The sequence below is a fragment of the Ciona robusta genome, chromosome 3 (genome assembly GCF_009617815.1).
Source record: "Ciona robusta chromosome 3, ASM961781v2".
In the NCBI taxonomy this organism is placed as follows: domain Eukaryota; kingdom Metazoa; phylum Chordata; class Ascidiacea; order Phlebobranchia; family Cionidae; genus Ciona; species Ciona robusta.
The window spans coordinates 7,168,052-7,194,278 of record NC_143237.1 but is presented as its reverse complement, the minus strand read 5'-3'; the positions used below and the strand labels follow the sequence as shown (position 1 = coordinate 7,194,278).

Here is a 26,227-nt window from a genome sequence, read left to right as displayed (position 1 = left end):
ATGAATTTCGTGAGGGGGGGGAGGGTTTAAAGTTGTTTTTACAAATCAACACTGTCTTTTTAATTAATGATTTTCAGTGAAAGGGAGAAACGGTAATGGACCTGTGTCTTGGATTAATGAGTTTTGTTGCAGTTAGAATCTTTGTTGTTAAACAGCTAATTTGGTGCTGGCGTTAAGTCGTATACCATAAGACGTGTCTAATACAGTCTTCAGCATCGTGTCTGTTCTTAGGGTTTATGTGGAGCTTTTTTTTCCAGTGTTTATTGTCATAATATATATTGTTATTCTTTGCCATGGTGTGTGTGTTTTATAAGTAGTTCGAAACGATTTCGAATAAAGAGGTGATACTCTTGCCTTATATATGACTGTGGAGCGAATCAATGTATGTGGAAGTATACACATTTTAACGACTCAAATTTTAAAACTAGGAAAAGGAGTAAGTATAATGGTTAAGTTTTATTAAGTTGAACGATCTGAGTCGTATAGAAATGACTACGGCAGCCTTCACTCAAACTTATGCGGACAGGATATACCCAAGCACGGCAACAAACACCTTTTTGCCACTTTGCCAATCACACGACACCATCTTACAGGTTGGTACAAAGCTGAACTTGCTAAAAGCATGTTGATTTTAAAACCAATGTTTTCCACTTGTTTACATTTCCGTTTCGTCCAACAGACATGGTTTCAGTTCGACACGCTTCACTTGGTGAGGGTTTTGGTCACGTGGTTACTCTTCTGTCTCAGCATGGCAGGAAACATGTTCGTCCTCTGGTCACTAAGGGGCAGCAAAAGCCGACATTTTATCATGTTCCATTTGGCACTAAGTGATTTGATCTACACAATATTCGTGATGCCTTCTGGTAAGTAGAACTCAAGATGGTATTTATTTATAAGTAACAGAAGCATCGTGCAGTCGGTTCAAGTTCGAATCCTGTCGGCGACTTCGTTCACAGATTCGAAGCTTGCATGTTGCTACCAATATGTACGTGTGCATCCTTGGACAACATTTTGGGGCAATTGCTTTAACCAAGTGGCCCCTATCGGCTGTCTAAGTTGTCAGCCGCATACTACTAATAATAAAGTGCCTGAAACTTACCCACAAAACTACCTATAAAAAAATGCCCATAAAATATACACGTAAAGAGTCGTAGCTGGGTACGAGGTTTGTAAAACAGATCATACACGACTGTCGCTGCCTCGTTACTTGAGGACAAAGCAAGTTATACGATCAATTTTTGTATCAATATTTTCGTTTACTCATAGAACTGAAACCCTAACGTAAAAGACGCCTTTTTAAATTCAAACATAAAATGAAACTTTTCTGCTCTTTTTAAATGATATTTTTCCGTCTGCTTGTTTATAAAGTAACGCCAGTTCTCATTATAGACGCGGTGTGGAACACCACCATGGAATGGCTCGCCGGTGACGTCATGTGCAGGTTGTGCCAAATGATGAAACAGTTCGGCATGTACGCGAGCTCCTTCATGGTTGTGGTAAGTCAAATGGGTCATGGAATTTGCACTAACCGTATACTTAAAGTGAACAAAGGGGAGGTCCTTTGGTTTGTTATTTAACCACGTTTATAAAGGTTTGGGATAATGGGCCATTTCTCGCTTAATCTCAAGTCCAATGGCGTGACAAGCTGCAGGGCATCACCCACGTAGAGTAGAATGGTTTAGAGCGTAGAATCGTGGCGAAACGCAGTGTTTAACTTGGCATAAACGGACGACGCGTAGGGGTCTTGCTGCGTTTTAAAACACAGTCGTCCAGGGTCCCTATGGGCGTAAGGCAAAGATTGTGCTAATCAATATGCTAGCCGAAGCAAATTAGACCGTCGATACTTTGGCCAAGCCGGCAAAGTATTCGATCGTCCGGAGTTTCGACAAATTAGGCACGAAAGGGAAATTAAAAATCCAAACACGAATGCAAGGGTCATAGGTTATCGTATTGATCCAACAAAATGGAACAAAGTCGCGAACGGGCCAGCGCGAACCTGTGTTACATCGCCTCGGTACCTCTGTCTGTTGGTTTCGTTCATATAAACCACCATGTTACTATTGAACCCTACGGTCTGTCGCAATAACGAGATTCCCAAGTTTTCCTGTCGTTTGAGTCACTTTAGTCGATAGACGAACCAAGACAAATGGATCGCGACGAAAGCAGCATAAATCAAGTTATAAATAGAGGAGCAAACTGACAGATGAACACTGGTTGTGGGTTGTCAGACACAGTACGCGCATATGACATGACTTGTATATTCTTCTTCTTGAATTTGATAATTAGGAAGATGTATGCGTTCAAAATAAGGGGTAATAAACGAAACGCAACAAATGTATTTTACTGTGGGGTAAGATGGGATACCGTTGCCACCTGAATCCTATATTTCCTGATCGTGTTTTAAACAATTTACAACATTCCATTAGAACCTTGCGTATACGGTTATAGATAATTACGTAAATGGTCATTGTTTACTACCGAATGTTCCGCTAAAAGAAAATAAAAAACTTTCACCATCTTTACCCTGGCCTATTATGCTGTAGAATAAAATATATATGAACAAGTTAACAGTAAATTGTAACAAAGTAACAAACACTGACGTTTACCCCACTTACTCGGACACCCTAATTAAAACAAATGGAAATTATGCATAAATACACGGTCATAAAACTGTGCGGTTTTTGAGACGACGTATACCAAGCAAGGTATATGGTAGGGTGGGGTAAGAGGAAACATCTTTTATTCCATTTCTCGTCCCAATTGGTGGTAAAATAGCATTTAAAAAATATATAAAACCGTATTCTCACACTTCCATGGACGGTTGTTAATTTTTTGAATCACGATCAGGATATTTGGATATTATGTGCTAAGGGTGTCCCATCTTACCCCACCCTACTACAATACAAACTACTCGTTGGTGATGTTGCCTAGCAATAAAAAACGTGACAATTAAATATTCTAAAATGGGTAAAAACATAATCGCCCACAATGTTATTATATGGTTCATTGTAAAATTCTAGTTTATTTAGCAATTAAATCGTATTAATGGAAAATGCGAAAACAAATTGATTTTCATTATGTGCGTAAATTGGGTCCTAAATTCACATAATAAAAGCCAATATTACAAGCAGACGGGATTACCCATATTTGAATATTCCGTCAATTTTAATATTTGTGGTTACAAGGACATTAAAAATATTGTTTTGTCGATAAGTCGATTTAAACGAGAACAAACAAAAATGTTGTTAAGAAAATTCCAGTAACACAATTTCCAGAAAACACGATTAGAACAAACAAAGCTGTCAACTAAACACCAAATGACATTTCACATCAATAGTGATGCCTAAATATAGTAGGTTGAGGTAAGATGGCCTCCTTTGTGATAAAATTTGGTGGTAAACAAGGAATATTTTCAGAATTATAAACGCATTTATTTTACAAATTGCTTTATTATTTGTTAAAAAAAACAAGATTAGGAAATGTGGAGTATAGTACTGTGGGGTAAGATAGCACACCTTTAACACATAATATCCAAATATCTTGATCGTGTTTTAAACAATTAACAACGGGAGTCGTGCGAATACGGTTTATAATTCGTTGAATGTTCTTTGTTTACTACCGAATGGAACAAGAAAATAGAATGAAAAGGTGTCCTATCTTCTCCCATCCTACTATATCATGTGATCGTGGTATCCATCTTATCCGACGGTATTATATTTTATATACTTATAATTTATACCACGGGTCTCTGTTCGATCAAATTCATGGCGGACTTTAATTGGTTTACCGTGTATTACTTTTCCCTGCGGTACGCATTTATAATGTACCGCTAATTTTGACATTTGGCACAGCACTTCGAATACCAGTAATAAACTAAACGCGTAAAGGTCTCTATAGATTTTTTTCTGTCCCTCCTGGTTTGTAAACCTTTGCAAAGGAATTAAACTTCATTGATGACCGCGCAAATATTGTGTTTAATGAGCGAAATATCTGTGTGTTTAGACTGCTGATGGAAATTACCTGTTTTATCGGCGCATTTATATTGATTCGTGTTTATGAATAAAACGCTGAAGATTTACGGTTAATATCTTCACTCATTTAAACGCTATACAGAACCAACTTGTTTGGCAACTTCAAATCCTTAGATTTAATGTCTAAAACACTGTTTCATACAGAAACTTACACTTTACTAATATATTAGGATGGGGGAAGATGGGACACCATTAGCGCATTATATCCAAATATTCTGATCGTGTTTTTAACTAATTAACAAATATGGGAGTCGTGAGGACACGGTTTTATAATCTTTGAATTTTTTTTGTGTACTACCAAATCGTAGGGGAAAATAAAATGATGAAGTGTCCTTTCCCTAATGCCACTATACTTGATGTAACAAGAATAAATTGTCTGTAACACAACACCAAAAATCGACAATTCAGATCCTGAGTAATCATTTCCCCACAAACGCCTAACTTTATCATTTAAAATTCCAGGTGATCGGTATGGACCGAGTAACTGCCATCTTATCCCCTTTAACCCATGAAGGACAACGAAAGCGTGGTTACTGCATGGTTCTTGCTGCATGGACGACAAGCCTTTTATGTTGCATACCTGCGGTGGGTAGCATCTAATGAAATATTACGTTGCCATTGTAACAATGGTTTACATATTTATGCTAACAGTAATAACCAAGATACTTTAAGTGTTGGTACAAACGTGCCTTTAAAATAAAATAGGCGCCAAGCCGCGTAAGCCTATTTATAAGAATTTAACCTAATGGAATTACGTATATAGTAGGGTGGGGGAAGATGGGACACTTTTGGCACCTAATATCAAGATATCCTGATCGTGATTTAAACAATTAACAGCGGTCTATGGGAGTCGTGAGCATACGGTTTAATAAGTTTTTAAATGTTCTTTGTTTACTATACTAAATGGAATGAGAAAATAAATGAAAAGGTGTCCCATCTACCCCCACTCTACTATATTGTTATTGTTTTGTTTTTTTATTAATCATAGTATGGGCAAAATATATTATAACAACAGCCCTTATTTTAGCGTTGTTATACTCTGTAACATACGTTACCCTACAATAAAACAATTTTACATGCAAACGTACAAAAGACATCAAATAACGAAGCGTGTTTGATATAAGGTTTATTAGCAGGTCGTACGATAGATATATCGATTGCCTTTCTTTCCCATTGTTAAAATTGCGTTGCCCTGTTATATATTGCATCAATTTTAAAGCTCTTACGGCGACCGCCGCTAAATTACGTATATTGGTTTTGCAATAAAATCGCAGTGGGTTCGAACCCTAACAATAGCTACACTTGTCTATCTTGCGTTCAAATCTAATAACCAAAACTTTTTGACCCAGATTTGGAAACTGATTCTAATATATTTGCACCGCATGATGCAATACACGTGTTTTACAACAAGAGAGCAGACTAATAATAAACGAGCACGTAAAAACAACCAAAAACACAACAAAAACATTACCCCACTAGAAAGAATAACCATAAACACATACGCGTTCAATTACTTGGTGTTTTCGTCTACAGGGCGCACTGTTTTCCCTTCTAACCGTGGAGACTTGTGAAGGAATCAACGTTTATCAATGCGTGGACTTTAACATTGTTAAAGACCGTTCTTTACTACGACCTTACTACTTCTTTACAATGTGCATGAGCTTCTTACTACCACTGATCTGTACCCTGGTTTCTTACTCACTTATAGTTTGCGAGATTTCCAACATGAAAGAGAGAGACAGAGGTGAAATACCTTTGGAGAACATATATCACAAGTTTTTTCTAACATTTACATTCACAAAAATATCTTAGAAATTTACAAAAAAATAACTTCAAAAATCAAAAACTGTCAAAAATAGATGAAATAGTTTAGAAAAGGATAAATATGACCGGATGTCAAATCTGTTGCAGTGTGGTTCACACGCATGTACAACACAAGCATACAGGAATATTAAACATAACCGCGTGGTAAACCATTGCAGCATTAGAGCGCCAGTAAATTTTTTATATTGTTATTTTATGGGGAGGGCGCATGGGTGTAGCTAGTTCTGGTTGCGAAAACGAAATAACTCCAAATCGTTGGCAAGTAAACCGTAATAATGCAATGCTTAATATGGGCTTTCGCATTGCGTTTCATTACTGTTTCTACAGTGTTAATGGGCCGCCGCAAAAGCGTCAACACAGCATCGATACAGCGAGCCAAGAATCGTACAATCCTCATGAGAACTTTAATAACTCTAACATTTCTCGTGTGCTGGGGACCGTACTACGGCAAAGGGATTTACGACTGGTTTCAAAAGCCTGCAATTGGACCGCCAGCACCAGTTAGTATAGACAGTTTTTTCACAAAATTGTAATTTTTACAAAATTGTAATTTTCACAAAGTTGTAATTTTGACAAAGTTGTAATTTTCACAAAATTGCAATTTTTTCACAAAATTGTTTTAACATTAAATATTAACATTATCTTTAGCCTTGACAGCCAAACAAGTCGCTATGTAATACCTCCTGTCCTCCCTTTAAACCCGAATTATAAGTAACAGTTTTACCACTCTACAGTTAGATACAGCGATGTACATTGTCATGTACCTCAACCCAGTTCTACACCCGATCGTGTTCGGTGTTTTTATGAAGGAAATAAGAAGTAAATTTAAGAAAACTTCTTGCATCGCTGGACTAAAGCAAAAACGAGTGTAAGCAAAATTATTATTATAGTAGGGTGGGGGAAGAGGTGACAATTTTCCCGTTTACTCCGCCCTACTACATTTAATTTAACAACTGGAAATGACGTGTTGCAAGTTTAAAGTAAGGGGCGTTCTAGATAAAATGTTATATGGCGTTTGCCAGACTTGCCACGGGTATTTATTAAAGATATACGTTGAGAAACTATATTCCGCTTAATAACAAAATACCCACAATCTGTTCTACTTTGAATAGGATAGGTGCAGCGTGACACGCCATGGAACTTAATTTTCAAGCCGCATTTTCATAAGCGTAATATTATCTTGCCATGTGTAATATAGGAAGATGGGACACCTTTAGTACATAACATTAAAAAATTCTGATAATGTTTTAAACGATTAACAACGGTCTATGGAATTCGTAAGGAAACGGTTTTATATTTCTTTGAATGTTCTTTGTTTACTACTAAATGGGACAAGAAATAGAAAGAATGTGTCCCATCCCCTCTACCCTATATATTATAAACTAGGTTATCCTAATACGTTCAGATTGTTTATTACGAGTTTAGTTTCATTCGTGCAGACAAGTGAGGTCGGGATCGGTGTCAAGGTTATCTCTCACAAGCTATGCGACTGGTCTTACCCAAGTTCAGGACCTGCCCAACGGTGCAGCAGAGACCACTGTTCTGACTGGCGCCACCCAACAAGTCCCATCTATCGACGAAAGCGTACACACGAAGGCGCCAGAGTAGCATGGAGTTTACCAGGATTACTCGTCTCTATAATTGCTCAATTATAACTCGAGAAAACTGATGTCATCGCCATTTTTACCGAAAGAGTGCTTCCAAGCCGAAATTAGAAAATCGGACAACTACTTGCGGCGTAAGACCAAATTATTTGCACCGGGCATAAGTGCGTAAGTTTACACACGCAGTTGTGTAAAAATAATCACAACAACAAACCGGCATCGGCTAGAATAGAAATTCCGGATTAAATCCGTCACGGCAGAGGTGCAATTATGTTCCTTGAAAAGAAATTACTCCGTCAGTGTCTAACCGCCCACCATATATGTATTAAGTGCACGACTTGAACTGTTTATATAAAGTTCCAATAACAGAAATAACCCACGTGCGGTTATGCTACCGGCAAATGAAATTGAGAACGCGAGGAAATGAGACGACAAAATACACCGTTATCGAACCATATACGATATTGGGGTTACAGGAGTCGTTGACCCGACAACTCATGTGAAATATAGTTGCATTCATAATGCATTATACGGTATACGTCATAGCGAGACATTTCACTGCGGTTTTCAAGCTTTCATTCGAAATTAAATAAACGCTCGTTTATTTGGAAATGATAACAATACACACTGAAACCCTAAGGATGGACTAAACTGTCAGCTAATTATTAATAAGAAACAAATTACCCTCAAAATCACATCCAAGTAACATACTTGGTAACTCGTCAGCAGGCATATAGGGTGTATGAAATAGAACACCAGTGTTATAACAATTGTTGTTCCCCGCCATGCAAAAGTGAATAATTGTTTTATTGAATCATCTATACGTGCTTCCCAAAAAAAACATTTAAATTAGGGTGGGGGAAGATAGGACACCTTTAGCACATAATATTCAAATATTCCGATCGCGTTTTAACAATTAACAACGGTCTATATATATATGAGTCATCTTGGGCGTGCGGTTTTATAATTTTTTGAATGTTCTTTGTTTACTACCAATTGGGACGAGAAAAAAGAATGAAACGGTTTTCCATCATTCCATCTTTCTCCACCCTATTATACATAACATGTAGTGTATCCAGCAGTGGAATTAAAAAAACACACATAGTCGACTAAAAGGAAAACCTTGTCTTTCATAACCGCGTCTACTCGTATTTGCGACTTGATGCCTGCTTTGTAAAGAACAATAAAACTAAACTACTAGCCAAATAAATTACTAAAGAAATTCGACACCACATGCCCGAAGACTGGGTAACTACAAAACAAAAAAAGTTGTTATAGTATTTTGAAAACTGCTAATTTAATGATTGTGTTTAGGCACTCAAATCCTACAATGATATATAGTAAGGTAAGGGGAATATGGGACACAGTTTCATTTAATTTTCTTTTCGCATTTAGAAGTAAACAAAGAACATTAAAGGAATTATAAAACTGTATCCTCACGACTTCCATAGGCCTTTGTTAATTGTTTAAAACACGTTTAGGATATTTGAATATCATGTGCTTAAGGTGTCCCATCTTCCCCCACAGTTCTCTATATGTATGTCTTTTAGGTCTTGTTTATCATGTATGTTTGCTTATTGAAAATCATTGCGACATCATGTTTATTTGTTTGTTGACAAGTCTGTGTTCTTAACGAGTGGTAATAATCAATCACCTATATTTGGGGTTCCCGAAAATGTTTGCAGAGTAAAGAATGTACAAATATAGGTTGTTTGACCATAACACAACATTCAGATATCGGGTATTTAAAAACACGCCCTCGTGTTTCATTGGCGGAATATATACGACAAAGGACCGCGCGAAGCCAGAACGAAAACAGTGATGTAACCATTCAAGCTATTGTAACATGATACTCAGAGTGACCGAGCTATTATGTACTTGTGGTAAACAGAAGTGATTCTCTTCCCTGTAGTGAGGTATATACGGATATGTGTGTCTCGGGCTCAATCGCGAGGAATAGGAATTTTAGAAAGTATTTTGTTCGTAATTAAATTAATTTGCGAGTGCAAATTTTGTGCGGAAAGGGGGAGAGAGATTTTTTGCAGTTACGTTGTAAATAAAGAGGCGAAAATGGATCTTGCGAGGGTGATTTAAATATCTACAGTAGTTTGAATTATTTCTGCGGTCATTTAAAGGTGAGTGAAATTTCGTGCGAATTTCCCATTTCTACTAATGCCTGCCTGGCACACCGGTATTTTGCGATCCCATCGGTTTATTTATACGAAGACTTGAGTCGGACTGCAACTCGGGCACCTCGCACGCTATATTTAGATAGGAAAACGCGCCGAATCTGACAGCCCACCGCAATGCCGAGAAAAGAGCTCTAACACTGCAACAGATTGCACCATTTTATGCGTTTTTTCGTGGAAGAGTGCAAAAGGTTGCTTAATCGTGGGTTTTGAAAACGTGAGTACACACCGCGATAACGTCAGGACGCAACAGCAGCGGGCTGACTGCGGACGCCATCTCGCGTTTATTGTTACAAGTCAATCTTTATTTGCATTAGAATTTTCCACCGCGGCTCTGATAGTATGAGGTTACCGGTATCTTAATACCAATGCCTGCTGCGTAAAGAGCGACGCTTGTTTAATGCAGATACCCCTGAACACGCCTACTCTGCGCAATTTGCCGTCGATTTACAGTTTCGCCGGGGTACAAAATCTGTGTTTGGTTTTGTAGCGATATTTAATGATGCCATTTCGGTCGCAGTCACGCGATTCGACTGCACAGCAGAAATGCACAGTCACCGTGAAATTGGCCCAGTTCCCAAAATTTCCTGGTTTTGCAAAAGAAACTGGAATATACAAAAGGGACGAGATATACGGTCAAATGCTCTCGGGAACAGAATATTCTCACGGGGTATCGGTTCAAAACCATCCTTGTATAATGTAGAATATGTGGTAGTCAGCAATTGCGCAAAGGTATTTGTAAAATAGGCCATAACTGTTTTCTAATATTAGCAAAGCTCTTCTAGTGCAATACGTTATGCTTGGTATGGCAGCGATACGTTTTATAAATCGGGCTCGATATACCGCGCTTAAAAACTATTTAAATATAAGATTGATGATGCTAGTAAGTGGTGTAATATATATGGTATGCATATCTGTGGTACACCATTAGTTGTACTCACTGAGCTATACATATAACTAGAGAGCGCGACTCAATCACACTCAATGGCAGCAGTGAGCGAAAATAGGACACGCTTGAGTGATTCAGTTTGAGCCCCAATTTAGACAGCGGGAAAGGCAGTTTGTGTAGATATAGTCGAAAGAAAGTAAGTATAAGCAGTTTTTCTTCGTTTTAAAGATTTAAATAGTAAAGTAAATGCGTTACTTTTTAATGGCTAAGCACATGGCCGGTTTACATTACCGCTTTTTCGCGCTAAGTGGTAAAATTAAAGTAGTTCATGTATGTTAGGAATTAATGTGTGTAAAGAGTTTTTAATTTAAAATTGCAGGATTGACTAAACAAATGTAACCAGTAACTATTAAACTATATAGGTAAAATTGATAAATATTTAATAGAAGATGTGGTTAAATTACGAACTGTTTTGAAGATACTGTTTAACAACTGCTATAAATTAATAATGTAATTACTTGATGTCTTAAGTGTAAAAATAAACCACAATTTGTATGCCATTTACCTTACTAGTAACTTAGTAAGTAGTTATATACACCAGATTAGCCATAGCTTGCAATCAATAAACTCTTGTTCTTCTTTACAGAACCCCAACCAATACAACAAAGCCAAGTTTTCCGACAAAAGAAACCGATTTTAAAAGCTTAAAAATAAACTTTTTGAGCTGCCAAAAGAGACTTCCAAAGCAATATATTAATACATTGTGATGTGTAATGACAACACAAAACTCTAGTTCTTCTATTTCTAATGCACAGTATTTTACACAATGGCATTGTTTCGCATTGCTAATTTTCTTATCTTTTCTGTCTTTATTCTCAAAATATCAGTGACTGACATTATCTTATAAATGTGAAAGAAATAAACATGAAAAACATGAAGTGAATTGTATGTGTGTTAAAAAAGGATTTTTTTTTGTTTCCGACTCTTCCTGTAATGGGTTGTTTAACCAGTATTGCTGGTTATTCAATGGGAAAATGTAATTTGGAACTTGGTAAAAACATACAAAAGAATATAAATCGGCTAAGTCTTAAATATAAATCGGCTAAGTCTTAAGTCTTGTTAAAATAAAACTAAAGAAAAATCACGAAGACTGGAAAATAAATTTTAACATTAAAAGAAGCAATTGGTGCAATAAAGAAAAATATTATGATTAGTGAGAATTGTGCTAATATGCTGCAGAAAAATTTTGGTGAAGTGCCAAAATAAATTTTTAAAAGGATAGTTTTAAATCCGGAATGGGAAATGTTTATCCGAAAGAATTGAAGGCATTTGCACTTATGCTTCAGTTTTATTCAACAAAAGCCTAGCTTCATGTTCGTTCGACGATGTTTCGGATTAGCTCTGCCTCATCCAGCACAAATTCGGAAGTGGTATACGAAGGTCTCAGCTGAACCAGGTTTTACTGAGATTGCATTTGTAGGTATAAAAGCCAAAGCTACATCCACACAACCACACAACAACCAGTCATGGGATGGTACAAAATACAGAGGGTTTGTTGATCTTGGTGGGATAATGAATTGGATGACTCATCTCCTGTAGCCAAAGAAGCTCTTGTATTAATGGCTTTGGGTGTCAATCAGTCTTGGAAAGTTCCGTTTGGATACTTTTTTGTTGTTGGTCTTTCTGAAGAGCGGCGTGCAAATATAGTTAAAGTTTACATGGTTTACTAAATGGAATAGCATATGCAGTACTACAAAATATAAATTTATTGAAATGGTTCAGATGCCTGGACTCACACATGTTCGACTGTACTGTTACAGATAACTATGTTTTTGGTTTAGTCAAATTAATTGCAAAAAAATACTGCAGTATTCGCCTTCACCATCTGGGAAAAAATTTACAGCAAAGACGTGTGGGCACAAAATAAGAAAACAACTTATGAAGAGCATACTTTTTCAAAACCAATTAGTTCCAACTCAAGTTCTTCTGTTTGACTTTTTTCTTTGATTTTTCTTCTTTTTTTATTGAAAATCTTTGTAAATACACCAAATTCCCATTTTCAAGACAGATTCGTGAATGATTTTAACAGCATCAAGCATACTATTACTCGTAAACACAAAAAATCAATCAGCGCACACCTCTCAACGTTGCTATGATGCTACGTATGGGGACAAAACGTGTGCAGTCAAGCGTGCCCAAATGGCGACATAAAATTTGCCAATGGCGCTATCTAGTTATATATATGATATCTATGGTTGTACTGCATTTTGGTTTCCTGTGTTTTTAGTAGCACTTGGGTGTAAAATAGGCTTTTGGTTATATATTAAAAAGTATCAGAAAACGTAGCAATATAACTAATGGTGTTCTGTTAAAACTCTGTCAAAAGATTAAATGTCGGAAATGCAACTAACGTTTGCGTAAGGCCGCAGCAACAAATATAGTAGGGTGGAGGAATACGGGACACCTTTAGCGCTAAAAATTCGGATCGTGTTTTAAACAAATAACAACGCTCTATATATGAGTCATCATGGGCATGATGTTTTATTATTCTTTAAATGTTCTTTGTTTACTACGTACTTGGACGCGAAAATAAAAGAAAGGGTGTCCTATAATCTTCCCCCACCCTACTATATATACCATATATAAAATATAGATCTGAAGGTGACAGCTCTAACTCGGGTAATATACCACAACACAAGGCCGTGTATTCCAATGCATTGTAGCATCTAATTCCGGTCGATAAGAGCAGTTTTGCACGGCAGTGGGCAACACACGTGCTCGATCTGCAATCTGATTATTTATTCGACAAATTTTAACTCCGTCTCGAAATAACATCGATTCTAAACTCGTTTATTTTGAGTCAAAACAAGCGACTGATGTTTTAGAGACAATTGACGGCTCGCGTCTTATTCAAGGGTAATGCGGTAGCTTCCTATACTGTAAATGCTACTCTCTTTCGGCGAGGGATGTAGGGGTGAAAAAGTTAGGAAAACAACCAATTTAACGCGGATTAAAACCACGCTGTCGCTGAGAGTTGCAGGAATCAAACCGAAGAGGAGACCGGCAGAATTTTTTAGCATAATGTCGCACCTGATTTTAAGAGGACCATAGAGTTAAGTTCTACTCTACGTTGGTGAGGTCCTATAGAGTGGCTGAGAGGTCCCATAGTAGCTGAGATTTATGCCAGAGTTGGCACAATATCTCGAATACAGTAAAGTTAGTTCAGCGAAGCCAGACGTGTTAGTGCGTCTAAGTATAACTTTACAAAGCGTGTGATTCATTCAGACGATCGAGTTACATTTAGCAAATACGGTATCTGTCGATTGAAAAAGGAAATATTGATCGTCTGATAACAAATCTTTACGTTACACGATCTCGTAAAACAGATTTTGGCAGCCTGACAAAACACGGTATGTTTAGTAAGGTCAGGATCCACTTGCAGAAGCGGATAAGCTATACCATATTAACGAATATAGATCGACAGCGAACTATTATCAGCACAAATGCATCAACGAATCTTGCTCACTGAATAGAGTTCGTTTGTAATAGCGCCTGACGGCTTGTTGTGTTTGATTCTTATATGAACCCAGCGTGTTGTTAATTTAAATCGCTTCGTTGGATTCTGCCAAAAGATAAACTGCTCGCCGTGTTCTGTTTGTGTGGGGTCATAACTCGGCGAGCGGAATCCGAAAATACCGATTTAAATATAGCCTAGGATACGCCCGGTTTGGTAAAGGCGAACTTGAGCAACGAATTCGTTTCTTTGGCCATAGGAAAGAGAAGCGACGCGGTGTATTTGGTATACTGTGTATCAAAACTTAACCTCGGTAAAGACCTTGTCGGCAAACGGGCTGTTAAAAACTTCGCGTGCGGAGATAGCGCGACAGAGATTGTATCTTAGATTATATTGCTCTCTCCTCGAGCATGCTAAATTGATTCGGAATCTAAACAAGCTTGCACCAATAGCAGGGGGTTCGCTGAAAACACAGGCGACTGTTTTTCGGCGGCCGACTCTATCATATGCACGTTGCAACACCGTTATCAGAAAAGCCGGGTTGTCAGATACGGGAGGCGATAATTTTATTGGAGAGATATGGAAAACCATCAGAGATCAGACGCAGTTGAAAGATTGACGGTAGGGAAGAGTATAAAGTTCAGTATTTCGTTGATTTATAGACTTGCATTGAGATAGATGAGCGACTATGATTGACAGAGACCCGGGACCGTTTATTTTGTATGCAAGCATCGGCCCAAATCTACTGAGCCGTTTTTCTGGGAAGTGATGGAGATATATATCATAATTCATGTGGACATTCAACGTGCATAGGAAGGTTATTAATAGAAAATAATCAGATCTAGCTGTCAAAAATAATGCTTCTTAAGATCTTTTAGAGCGAACGCATCGTATTTGCAATTAGTGCATCCGTGCCCGGGGCAAGTTGATGGGCATCTGCGGCATCCAGGGCTGCAATGACCCGCCTAGTGATGATTACGTAACCGATCCTCACCAAGCGCCGAGTTCTATTTTCATGCTGTAATACTGAAAATTGCTATACTTAAAAACGAAAGAATGTATAGTGAGTAGAGAAAGATGGGACACATTTTCATTTAATTTTCTCGTCCATTTGATAGAAAAAAAAAAGAATATTTAAAGAAATATTAAACCGTATGCTCACGTCTTCCATAGACCGTTGTTAATTGTTTAAAACACGATAAGAATATTTGGATACTGTGTGCTTAAAGTGTCCCGTTTTACCCTATAGTACTATATATCAGCTTTTCCAAGCCTAAAAAATACAGGACGTGTTAACATTTTTTCTACTGAAGACGCCACGCGGTTTGTTTATTTTAATCACGCTCTTGTCTGGACCGCATTGGTACATATGTCGCTGACGTTTGAGGTTACATAAGTCAACTTCGATCTAGGAATGCCATGTTTATAACAAATAGGGAATGTTCGTTGCCTACGGTGTTGCTTACGACCCATTGGTCGATCTTATTGCCGCACATCGTTTTGCGGCAGCTAATTAAGCGAGCCTGGGCCTTTGTGACGTCAGAACGTTCGATTATGACGGAGGTCGCTTAATCCGGTCATGAACCGACCGCAGCGAATAGGCGGCGACGAATATCTCGCACGAAACATAGAGATCGTAGATAACCGGCGTTGGCACCGAGGAAGCTGGGGTACCTCGCGTGAGAAGATATTATGCCTTAAACAGGATTTTGAATGCCATTGCTTAAGTCATTTCGAATCGATCGGATTAAAAGAGTGGCCGGCCGCCCCTCAGAATGAGGCCAGCAGAGCTAAAACGGCTAAATAAGGTAGCGATCGTTGTAAAATTAAATAAACATTGTAGTTTTTTATGAAAGGGTAACCTGCCCTAAGGCGAGACAGATTCGACTATCACCGGTCAGTTAGCAGATATTTTCTATATTTAGGAATGCGATGGCCACGTTGGTCTCGCGTGTTTTGGACCGCGGTCAAGTCGTTTTTCAGTTTTCGTAGAAGTGAGGGTGAATCAGGGTTGCGCAAAATTCTTGGGACATTAGTTGCGCAACTGTTCTGTTTGTAGTAAACTGCCTTATAGGGTTTATTATGTGTCTGCATATTTGTCTGGTGTTACGTAAAAGTGAATAGGGGTGTTGTTATACGCATATAGCCAATGGGGGAGGCCAAGCATAGTGTAGAATGAAGATGTTCTACTGCTACGACGTTATGAATGAACACGATTGAGATTGTTATTTATAGACGGTAACTTTCTCCTGGAGTATCTGTTTACAAGTTTGTGAGTCAGGTGTGGTCATCGGAGCGTAGCAAGAAAAATACAACAGGTACATTATAGGTCAAGGCTATTCTTATTGGCGATAGTCAAAATATGTGGACTCGTTACGCTTTTTTTCTCGCCTCGTGCGAAAGTTACATTTTGACGTATAAACAAGACAGTACAAGTCGTTCAATTTGTACTTTAGTAAGAAGAGAGAAAAGAGCTTTTATTTCATTGAGGTCACGAACCTGTACGAGAAAGATCGTTATCCACTTTGATGCGCCCGTGAAATTAGAGCGAGTGACACTTCAGAAAAAAACGCTGACAAATATGATCTGAGAACATGCTTCAGCAAGCTAGCCACATGCATGTCGCATGCAGAGCGGCGTATGGTTTATCCCATATAAGGCAGTGAGCGGCGTAAGTCGTACCCATTCGCGAAGATTTTGTGCCTGCTGGCAGTGCTCGTTTCTCGACTGATGTTATCTTTAAAGTTAAGTGCGATACAAAAGATCATATCTCAGGAAAGGTATACAGTAAAGGTGTCTCTGAGGCCACCCTCACATAAACGATAAACCTATTCCGGCATACCGGTCGCTATGTAGTAGTAGGGACTGCGCGAAGCTTTTGTGGAGCAGTTAGGTCTGACCGTTGTTCTTAGAACCAATATAACGACACGGCGCTGTACGATAAATAGGAAATAGTTTTGAACAAGGCACCGTTCAAGGTAGTTTTCTTTGTTACGATGTACGTGAACAATAGTTAGTTTTGTTGCTTTTTAAAATTTGATGACGACAGACATGTACGTTTAGTGTTGTTACAACGATGTACATGAACGTGAATCGTGATTGCCTATCATGCTTCTACATAACAGTATCCGACTGTATAGCAAACTCATATACAGTGTCATGCGCCAGTCATTTGTTGAGTGTTTTCACAGGAGTACTTGATGATATTCGCGGTGCGGGTGAAGATAAAGCTTATATGGTTGTCATCACTAAACACATAGTATGCATTGCAGCTGGTAAGGTAGAACATTCTGACTGAGGTGCATAAGTATATTGTAAGCCGAGAAAACAGTTGTTTTGCATTTACATGAACTCTGTTCTGTACAGTACCTGATAGCTGGGAAGATTTAATTGTACTTTGAACAGTTAAACGCAGCAGCAAAACAAAAAACAGTACAATGTCTGTAGTGTTGTTTATGTGTATCCTACATTCTAACCTCCTGCAAGTTAGTAGCTCATTAAATATTTAATTAACGTTCAATTACAGCGGTGATAAAGTCAGAGTTGCTTTTAAATTGATTTGAACCACATTTAGTATCTGATCCGATTATCATAAGCGAACAGTGCATATGATGACGTCAGACATCTCCCAAGGCGCGACTAATATCGACAACAATTGGACTTCTACCGCTTCAGTGTTGGGTTTGAACTCCACAGTTAATTCAACCGCACTTCCCTGCGAGGCCCACGACGTCCTAATTCAGGTTAGAGCTGGGAGTTATCTTGTAGTGCTGAGATATAGTATCTATTTTAGTGTGCACCGCCAAATTTGATTAAACTTAAAAGAAGAACAGGGATACATGGCTTGACCTCTTAGTTTGGCCGTTGAAGACAGAAACTCTTTGTTCTAATATTAAACTTGTTTCCATGCCAACAGACATGGTTTCAGTTCGACACGCTTCACTTGGTGAGGGTCTTGGTCACGTGGTTACTCTTCTGTCTCAGCATGGCAGGAAACATGTTCGTCCTCTGGTCACTAAGGGGCAGCAAAAGCCGACACTTTATCATGTTCCACTTGGCACTGAGTAATTTGGTCTACACAATATTCGTGATGCCTTCTGGTAAGTACAACTCCGGATGCTAAACGTCATATTTATATTCAACGTACCCAGACGACCATATGAAGCCTGTTTATGTATACCTATATTCCCGAGCGTGCTGCTTGTTTATAAAGTAACGCCAGTTCTCATTATAGACGCGGTGTGGAACACCACCATGGAATGGCTCGCCGGTGACGTCATGTGCAGGTTGTGCCAAATGATGAAACAGTTCGGCATGTACGCGAGCTCCTTCATGGTTGTGGTAAGTCATTTTTTGTTATTCAGACAAACAGTAGCGCGCAATTCATGCATTTTCTTAAGCGGGGTCAAACCATGGAAAATTACGAATCATAAATTCAATAACTTGGTTTTAAATAAACGTAAAACTTACACTTTGAACAAACAAAATGGCGGAAAACAGACGAGTATGTTACGTGTTCACAAAAATGTGTAAAAACTAGTTAACCGTGTCATAAATACTTCGTCTCTATTTCTACCGTAGCATCACTAAAAACATTCACTTAATATTCTGCCTGATGTTTTCATTTTTGAAGTTATTTATTTTATTTTTAAATACGGTATATCTTTTTACATACCTCGCCTGGAACCTTTTTATACCTCGCCTGGGAGCATTTTTAACCAATTTATCGGCCCTAAAAACAATATTTAAGTTATATAAACAGCTCCTGCTGTGGCTACACTCCAATCGTGTAAACTTCCCTCTCACGCACTTAGCACTGTTGTTCGTCGTGTAGGAACACTAACAAGTTTCTCTGCACCTTTAAACCACAGAATTTAGTTGAACGACATGCGCTTTAAAGGGGTTAGCGTCGGTTGCGCAAAATCCTTATACCCGAGTAATCATGTTGTTTATGGGCCCCGGTCGGAAATATGCGAGATATTTTCAACGGTGTTTCAATAACAAAATACCGACGCTACTCTCGCGTGAAGTTTGGACGACCTTTTCATCGCCGTGTAGCGGTTTTGTACAAAAGGAGACATCCTAAAAAGACCTAAAGGGTTTGGACCGCATCACGTTGTAGCGCATTGGCAGGATAATTTTTTTGGCATTCCGAAAATATACAAAGCTTTCGCTTGACCTTTGCTTTTGTTATGCATTTGTCACGGAATTTCCGAAAACTCGGCAATTAGACCGACGTTGTAAGGTTTTGCGATCGATGCCGGTTCCCATGAGGGCCATGTTATCGGAAATTGAAACCCTCTGTGCTGACATTCCATCGTTTGTTATTCCGATAGCGAGCATTGGAGTTGCGGTTACAATACAACATTTACAAATGCATTAAACATCAGCACTGCCTACTCAGCATGAAAGCGTATTCGCGTAATATAGTAGGGTGGGGAAGAATAGGACACATTCTTGTTTCCATTTGGTATAGTAAACGAAGAACATTCAATGAATTACGAAACTGCAACCTCCCAACTCCCATATACTCTTGTTAATTGTTTAAAACACGATCAGGATTTTTTGATATTACGTGCTAAAGGTGTCCCATTTTACCCCACAGTATTATATGTAAATTTACCCTTTTGAACACGGCACTTCAAATTTTAAACAGCCTCCTAACATTTTATAATTGTGTGTAAAGTATCACGGCCATCCACTTAATCAGGCGAGTCATTGATAAGTCAAGGACTTGATGGATCAAAGGGGTTTATTTCGATGAAGTGACGAAGTTGTATAAGTGCTTCAATAGCCGAATAATAAGTCATCGAAGCTGGGCGCTGTGGTCTGAGATGGATACCGTTAGCACACAGCACCCAATTTCCCAATCGCGTTTTTTAATAATTAACAACGATCCTAGAGTCGTGAGAATATATTTTTATTGTTTACTATAAAATAGGACGACAAAAGAGAGTGAAAACATGAACGGTCTTACCCCAACCTTATATACAGTGTAGTTGTGTGTGGAAAGATGGGACAGCTTTAACACATAATATCCAAATATCTTTATTGTGTTTTAAACAAATAACAACGGTCCATGGAAGTCGTGAGGATACGGTTTTATAATTCTTTGAATGTTCTTTGTTTACTACAAAATGGGACGAGAAAATAGAATTAAAAGGTGTCCCATCTTCTCCCATCCTGCTATATGTCTACAACTTTTTTTGTACCTGGGTCTTGGTTTTGCATTATCTATCCAACACAAATACGTTATGTAACTATTTGTTTCCGCGAAGTCCCCTACTGAAGAATCTAAATAATTGGTCACTATAATGCTGTCTGTGTGATATGAATTATGAATGAACAAGAGTAAATGAAATCCGGATTTGGTTCATTATGTCTTAATATCCCCGCCGCATTGGAAGCCAAATCCATAATAGCTGTTATATCACAGTTTACCATATATAATAATACGCGTTACGGAATAAAAATCGGCGTATGCAACACCGTTAACCATTCAAAATAGTTTTCGTCTCTGTTCTACTTGAATTAGGATAAATAGACGGATAAGAAAGCGATTTTATCGAAATGCGGTAAAGAGCAAGAGAAAATCAATACATTTAAATTTCGCACTGATTTTCTAGCAGTTTAGGAGAAGATAGCGCGAATACAGGACCCCAATGTCCACAGTGTGACGGTTAGAGCTTGCCAATATCGACCGAAATGTATTTCTTAAAGTTGTAATCTTTTTACTTTCAAAGTGAATTTAAAAGGTGAATGAGATGCAATTTCCGCCTGTCACTCTTTACCTTTTGGAACCAAAAGTTGAAACTAGTTTTCGTTACATTGTATTCCTTGTTTTATATACTGCGGGCGGACGTAAATAGATTCCGGTATCATTACGCCCCTAATCTACGAGCACGTACGGTCACGGTGAATTGTGTGCATGTAATAGGACCCGCTCGGCACAGAAATAACTGCTATATACAGAGCAACGTGGAATGTTATCGGTTATTAAGAACCACTTGGTCCCTTCAATGTAAACACTTTAACGAGTATATAATTTGGGCGCCATTGCCGGAATAACCATTTATTCCACCGTTGCAAGTTTACCGAGAATTTTCAAGCATATCTGATTTCTGGTAAACTCTTATAGTGGCCACTTCCGCGAATGCTCAAATAACCAAGTGAAGAATACAACATTATGCAATCACCGCAAGGATTGAGTAAAAAAAAATCTTTGTCAACGTGAAGGAACAAAACAAAATGTTTGAAATTCTAACGTTTTAAACTCTTTACGTCAACATACGTAAAATAGTTATAATCTAATCATTGCGCAAATTTGAGCCACCGTCAAGTTTAAAACTCGCCCAAGGGCTTGAATAACGTCGTATCAGGACAATCGAAAACAACAAGGAGTTGCGTATGTGCATCCCTCTTTTAATATTGTGATTTAAAAGCCCCATTAGCTTAAACTCAGGCAAATAAACTGTTTTCGCAGATAGGGCGTTTTTGGTAGATCGCCATGTAATCGTACAGTGCTGTAATGGGCGCTATAAAGAAAACTTATTTGTTTTTGTTAAAAACTTTTAAAACCTGTCTGATTACAGTGCATGTAATCTAATAACAAACACAGCGCGGGCAAAACAACCAGAACGCTAAACCTGTACGCGCTCAACGTATTTTAAAAACACTTCCCCGAAAAATCGTTAAAGCTGCTGGCGGTGTTCCCGTCAAAGCGCCCAAGCCAAAGGAAGCGCGGCCAACACATTACAACGTTGGACTCTTAAGTTTTCGATATGTCTGCCTCGTAATTTAAGTAAACTAAGTTCAAGTTCACGTGCATCAGCATAGTAAAGTACCAGATCGAATGTGCAAAGACAAGAAATCAATTTAAATTAGTTTGCACTGCAGTCCGACTTAATTCGGTGACATATTCAGCACGTAAGAACAATTAAAACGACGTCAAACCGACGTAAGCACTAAGCTTAAAAGCTTTTTGTACGTCTTGTTTACGTTTTTCGATCGTTTTTGGTGGAAATGATCAAAATCACACGTATCCAAGAGACTCCGTAACATAAACGTATTTTTACAGGTAATTGGTGCCGACAGGGTCACTGGAATACTGTCACCACTGCCTTGTCACAGCCAACGTAAGCGCGGATATTACATGGTGGCTACAGCATGGATTTCAAGCCTAATATGCTGCTTACCAGCGGTACGTATTATTGTATGCGGTCTCGTATATAAATTTGTTCTTACTTTATAACATAAGCACCGCTGCATGCTACATTGTTAGTTTGTATAGACTGCAAAGTTGTTCTAAGTTTATGATAACTAATGTGTAAGTGAATAGTGGGTGCATATACTATATATATAGTAGGTTGGGGAAAGATGGGACACCTTTTCATTCTACTTCTTGTCTCAATTGGTATAAAACAAGAAACATTCAATAAATTACAAAACCCTTTTCTTAGGACTTCCATAGACTGTTGTTGATTGTTTCAAATACAGTCAGAGTATTTGGATCGTATGTGCTAAAGGTGTCCCATCTTACCCCACAGCCACAGTACTAAATCATTATTTAAAGTGCATGGTGTATTCTAGTATATTACGTATGGTTGTACGTCATGATAAGCGGTATTTATTACGTCGTGTGTCCATATATATAAATAGTTCTTTTAACTTAATAACAGTGCAGTAAAAAGTCACTCGTGTATAATGGATTATATTTTATATTCGTGCTTATTTTAAAGTGCATGCCGGTGTATTATTGCACACGTGTGGTTGAAAACCTTATCATTTTTCTTAGGGTTTCATCTTTTCTGTGGCGAGTATTCCAACTTGTGAAGGTATCCCGATATACCAATGCATCGACTTTAACGTTCTACAAGACGTGTCTTTACTACGACCTTACTACTTCTTTACAATGTGCATGAGCTTCTTACTACCACTGATCTGTACCCTGGTTTCTTACTCGCTCATAGTTTGCGAGATTTCCAACATGAAAGAGAGAGACAGAGGTAAGAGCGTTGTTTAGCCACTTAATTGCCCAAAGGAAGCACCGCAAAGAAAACACGCAGTTCATTAGTGCTAACAGTTGAAAACCCGCCGGCATTTCGCGCCTTATTTAATCTGCATAAAGATCATATAAAATACACACGCACGGGGACAACTTTGAAATTCAATGCTAGCATAATAATGTATTATTCAATTTGTTTTACAGTACTAATGGGAAGACGGCACAGCGTCAACACAGCATCGATACAGCGAGCCAAGAATCGTACAATTCTCATGAGAACTTTAATAACTCTTACATTTCTCGTGTGCTGGGGACCGTACTACGGCAAAGGGATTTACGACTGGTTCATCCGTTACGAAGATCATACCCCGCCAGATGCTGTAGGTTGTTGTTAAATCATTTTCTTGTTTCCGCTTAATCTTTAAAGCATGCGAGTTTGCAAGCTTATATTTAAGTGAAAGCGGCTTACCCAAAACCGGTGGTCTTACGTAAGCCACTGTCAAAGTGACATCAATATGACGTCACAAGGTCACGCAACAAACTGCGCTTCAGTGGTTACAACGTGTATCGGATAAATATAAGCATTTCGGGGTGTTTTTAACCCCCCATGTATAGCCATGGCCGAACATACTAAAGGGTTAAGTATACTTTGGCCAAAGGTCGGGTATAGCGTATTCTACTCACGCTTTTTTTAACAGATAACCCTAAATAGCTTGGTCGACCTTTATTCCCACCCAAAAAAACATTTTACAGTTCTATGACTATCATGGCCGGTCACGAATACGAAAACAAAAAATGTGTTTTTATAAGCGAATAAAGCGGCACGGAGTCTTAAACTATCCTGATTTGACGCACAACAGTTTGGAGAATTTGCCTTTCAAAGTTGTTTATCCATCCTTTTTATATATGTCCGCATTTGGGTTCATTTACATTTGACGTTAAATTTTCAAACTATTTTTAACAGCTGCTGACAACTTACACCTTTCGTCAAACGCAAATTACGTTTTAATCAATAACCGGATATTGTGTTTCGATTAGCAGTTTGCGCTGGTCGATGAGTTAGATTGAATAATGTTTCCCATAGCAGTTAGAAACAAAAACGGCCTAAGTCATAGATAGGCCCTTGTTGATCCCCGTGTTTATTTTTTCGCCACTGACCCCTTACAATTACTGAAGAATGTTATCATCCTACCGTAATCCTTGTATCGCGGGCCAGCTCCGTATCAGCTTTGCTCACGGCATATTAAGGCAAGCTTTTTGCACGGAAGGCGACAACATGTGATTACATAAGGCTGCCAACACATAAGAATGTACCGCTTTGGATCTCAGTCTTTCCTACATACCACCCACAGTGAATTACTCACTCTAAAACGGCCTCTTGAGAATATATTTGTTAGTCATCGTCTTGTTAAACGTCGTTGGTCAGTGGGTCATATAAACGTCATGCCTCTATAAAGAAATATTCTTATTTCATATGTCTGGGGGGATACAGTAAGAAATCTTTTCTATGTTACCTCTATCTATGTTATAGTAGGGTGGGGTATGATGAGATGAGACATGTTTTCATTCCACATTTCTTTTGGTAGGAAACAAGAATATTTACAAAATTACACAACCTTAGCTCCGCGACTCTAAAAAAACGTTGTTATTTGATTAAAACACGAATAGGAAATATAGGATTTAGGTGCTAACGATATTTCATTTTACCCCACAGTACTACACTATAAAGAATCTTTTCTAAATTGCCATAAACTTTGTTTTACAGTGGGATACCGTAATGTACGTAGTCATGTACCTTAACCCGGTTCTTCACCCGATTGTGTTCGGCGTTTTCTTAAAAGAGATACGAGGAAAATTCAAGCAGAGATTGAACTGCGCAAGAAAAAGATTTTTTAAGCAAAGGTAATTTTTTAAGGCTGTAGAAATATAAATATAAAAGTAGGTGAATAGTACTAACTGATTTTAACAACGGTGACGGGTTTTAATATAGCGCTTGTTTTTAGGGATTTCAAAACTGTTCCAAACGCTCAATCCAGTATGAACTATTCAATTGCGTCTGTTTTAAATAGACCGAGGCGCATGAGCTCCACGTCTAGAGGTTCGTTCAGCAGTTACGCAACCGGTGCTACTCATTTGAACGGTTCAAGTCACGTTACAATCAACGGACAATGCAGTAACAACGGCTCCAACGGTTCGATAAAAACTCAGCCGCATTTTTTTGGCGCTAACCGCATGGCGGCGCCACAGCAGCAGCTACTTTTGAGCTCCGAGTCGGCCCTGTGAAAACAGCTGTACAGATGAGTTTTTAAATCCAAATTTGATGATGTACCACTTTGCAAGAGTCAAGGTAATCGGTCGCGGGATCTTAATATGACGGACTCCGTTATAAGGTCATGTTTGATGGTAACATGATATCTCGCATACCAGATATTATCTTCCTGTCAGGTACGAATTAAGTTCCGTATGAGTGATGCTATATGACAAAACTAATTTGTTTCCGGCACAAACTGGTACTATGAACGCGTTTACGGTGTCGCATAATATTTGTTCCTTCATGAAATTCGTTCCGGGTGCGACACCTGCATCATTACATATTTCCTGTCGACTTACATATGCTGGTACTATGAATTGCGCGGAACATCAAACCAGCAACGTACGTGCGCTTGAATATATCATATCCACCGTTATTTGCTCGGCTTCGAAAATATGTCGAAGATTTTTATATTTATTTAAGTAAAACCAAGGTGCAATTGTTCCGTTTTTTTCTCGATTTTTCCTGCGATAAACCGCCAACTAAGGTGCTTCGCTTGTTCGTACATTTTCATTGCACTAATATATCATTTGTCATAATATTCGTGCTTTCTTTGTAAAATACAAGCAGCACATCTCTACATTGCAGTGTTATTTTAGAGTTTGCAAAAGCGCGTACAGATTAAAAATTTGGAGAAGAAACAGATTAGTTGGAGATCACCATATATTACAGGACTTTTACCAGTAACCGATAAAATATGTTCGGCGAATTTCGAATTTTAGAATAAACGACAGCCTATAAACGCCTATTACATAATAGTGTCTGCAATAAAAAGTATAGACTAAACAATTCTCTTACCTCATTGGTTGGTTTTTCACCCAAAAATTAAATAAAATTTGTCAATAGTCCGCGGTTTCTAAT

At 38.3% G+C, this 26,227-nt stretch overlaps 2 protein-coding genes and 1 long non-coding RNA gene across 5 annotated transcripts; 2 read left to right on the top strand and 1 right to left on the bottom strand.

Annotated features, from left to right (window-relative positions):
* Positions 1-403: 403 nt before the first annotated feature.
* On the top strand, positions 404-11,480 carry LOC149738721 (gonadotropin-releasing hormone II receptor-like). Of its 2 annotated transcripts, none has more exons than XM_089874388.1 (9): positions 404-593; positions 680-863; positions 1,390-1,496; positions 4,494-4,616; positions 5,565-5,775; positions 6,183-6,355; positions 6,590-6,723; positions 7,281-9,594; positions 11,184-11,480. In XM_089874388.1, the coding sequence occupies exons 1-8, from the start codon at positions 489-491 to the stop codon at positions 7,300-7,302; spliced, it is 1,059 nt and encodes a 352-aa protein (XP_089730514.1). In that variant the 5' UTR covers positions 404-488; the 3' UTR covers positions 7,303-9,594; positions 11,184-11,480. The 2 variants fall into 2 exon arrangements, with proteins under 2 accessions (XP_089730514.1, XP_089730513.1); XM_089874387.1 differs by having other exon boundaries at positions 405-593; positions 7,295-9,594.
* On the bottom strand, positions 11,387-22,961 carry LOC149738720 (uncharacterized). Its single transcript, XR_016384590.1, has 3 exons — positions 22,829-22,961; positions 12,489-16,550; positions 11,387-12,220 (listed from the first exon to the last, which is right to left on the bottom strand). It is a non-coding gene; the product is annotated as an uncharacterized LOC149738720 (long non-coding RNA).
* LOC149738719 (gonadotropin-releasing hormone receptor-like) lies at positions 16,581-25,946 on the top strand. Of its 2 annotated transcripts, none has more exons than XM_089874382.1 (8): positions 16,581-17,794; positions 17,968-18,151; positions 18,286-18,392; positions 22,129-22,251; positions 22,846-23,056; positions 23,260-23,435; positions 24,821-24,957; positions 25,125-25,946. In XM_089874382.1, exons 1-8 carry the CDS (start codon positions 17,660-17,662, stop codon positions 25,336-25,338), a joined length of 1,287 nt encoding a protein of 428 aa, XP_089730508.1. In that variant the 5' UTR covers positions 16,581-17,659; the 3' UTR covers positions 25,339-25,946. The 2 variants fall into 2 exon arrangements, with proteins under 2 accessions (XP_089730508.1, XP_089730507.1); XM_089874381.1 differs by having other exon boundaries at positions 16,584-17,794; positions 25,059-25,946.
* The last annotated feature ends 281 nt before the right edge of the window (positions 25,947-26,227 follow it).

What these genes read in the sequence shown, in the direction of transcription:
- LOC149738721 (XM_089874387.1), top strand. Translation starts at nt 489, where the DNA reads ATGACTACGGCAGCCTTCACTCAAACTTATGCGGACAGGATATACCCA. An exon ending in CATGAAAGAGAGAGACAGAG is followed by an intron (nt 5,776 to 6,182) that starts GTGAAATACCTT and finishes CTGTTTCTACAG; the next exon opens with TGTTAATGGGCCGCCGCAAA. An exon ending in CAATTGGACCGCCAGCACCA is followed by an intron (nt 6,356 to 6,589) that starts GTTAGTATAGAC and finishes ACCACTCTACAG; the next exon opens with TTAGATACAGCGATGTACAT.
- LOC149738719 (XM_089874381.1), top strand. Translation starts at nt 17,660, where the DNA reads ATGATGACGTCAGACATCTCCCAAGGCGCGACTAATATCGACAACAAT. An exon ending in AATATTCGTGATGCCTTCTG is followed by an intron (nt 18,152 to 18,285) that starts GTAAGTACAACT and finishes TTCTCATTATAG; the next exon opens with ACGCGGTGTGGAACACCACC. An exon ending in ATCATACCCCGCCAGATGCT is followed by an intron (nt 23,436 to 24,820) that starts GTAGGTTGTTGT and finishes TTTGTTTTACAG; the next exon opens with TGGGATACCGTAATGTACGT.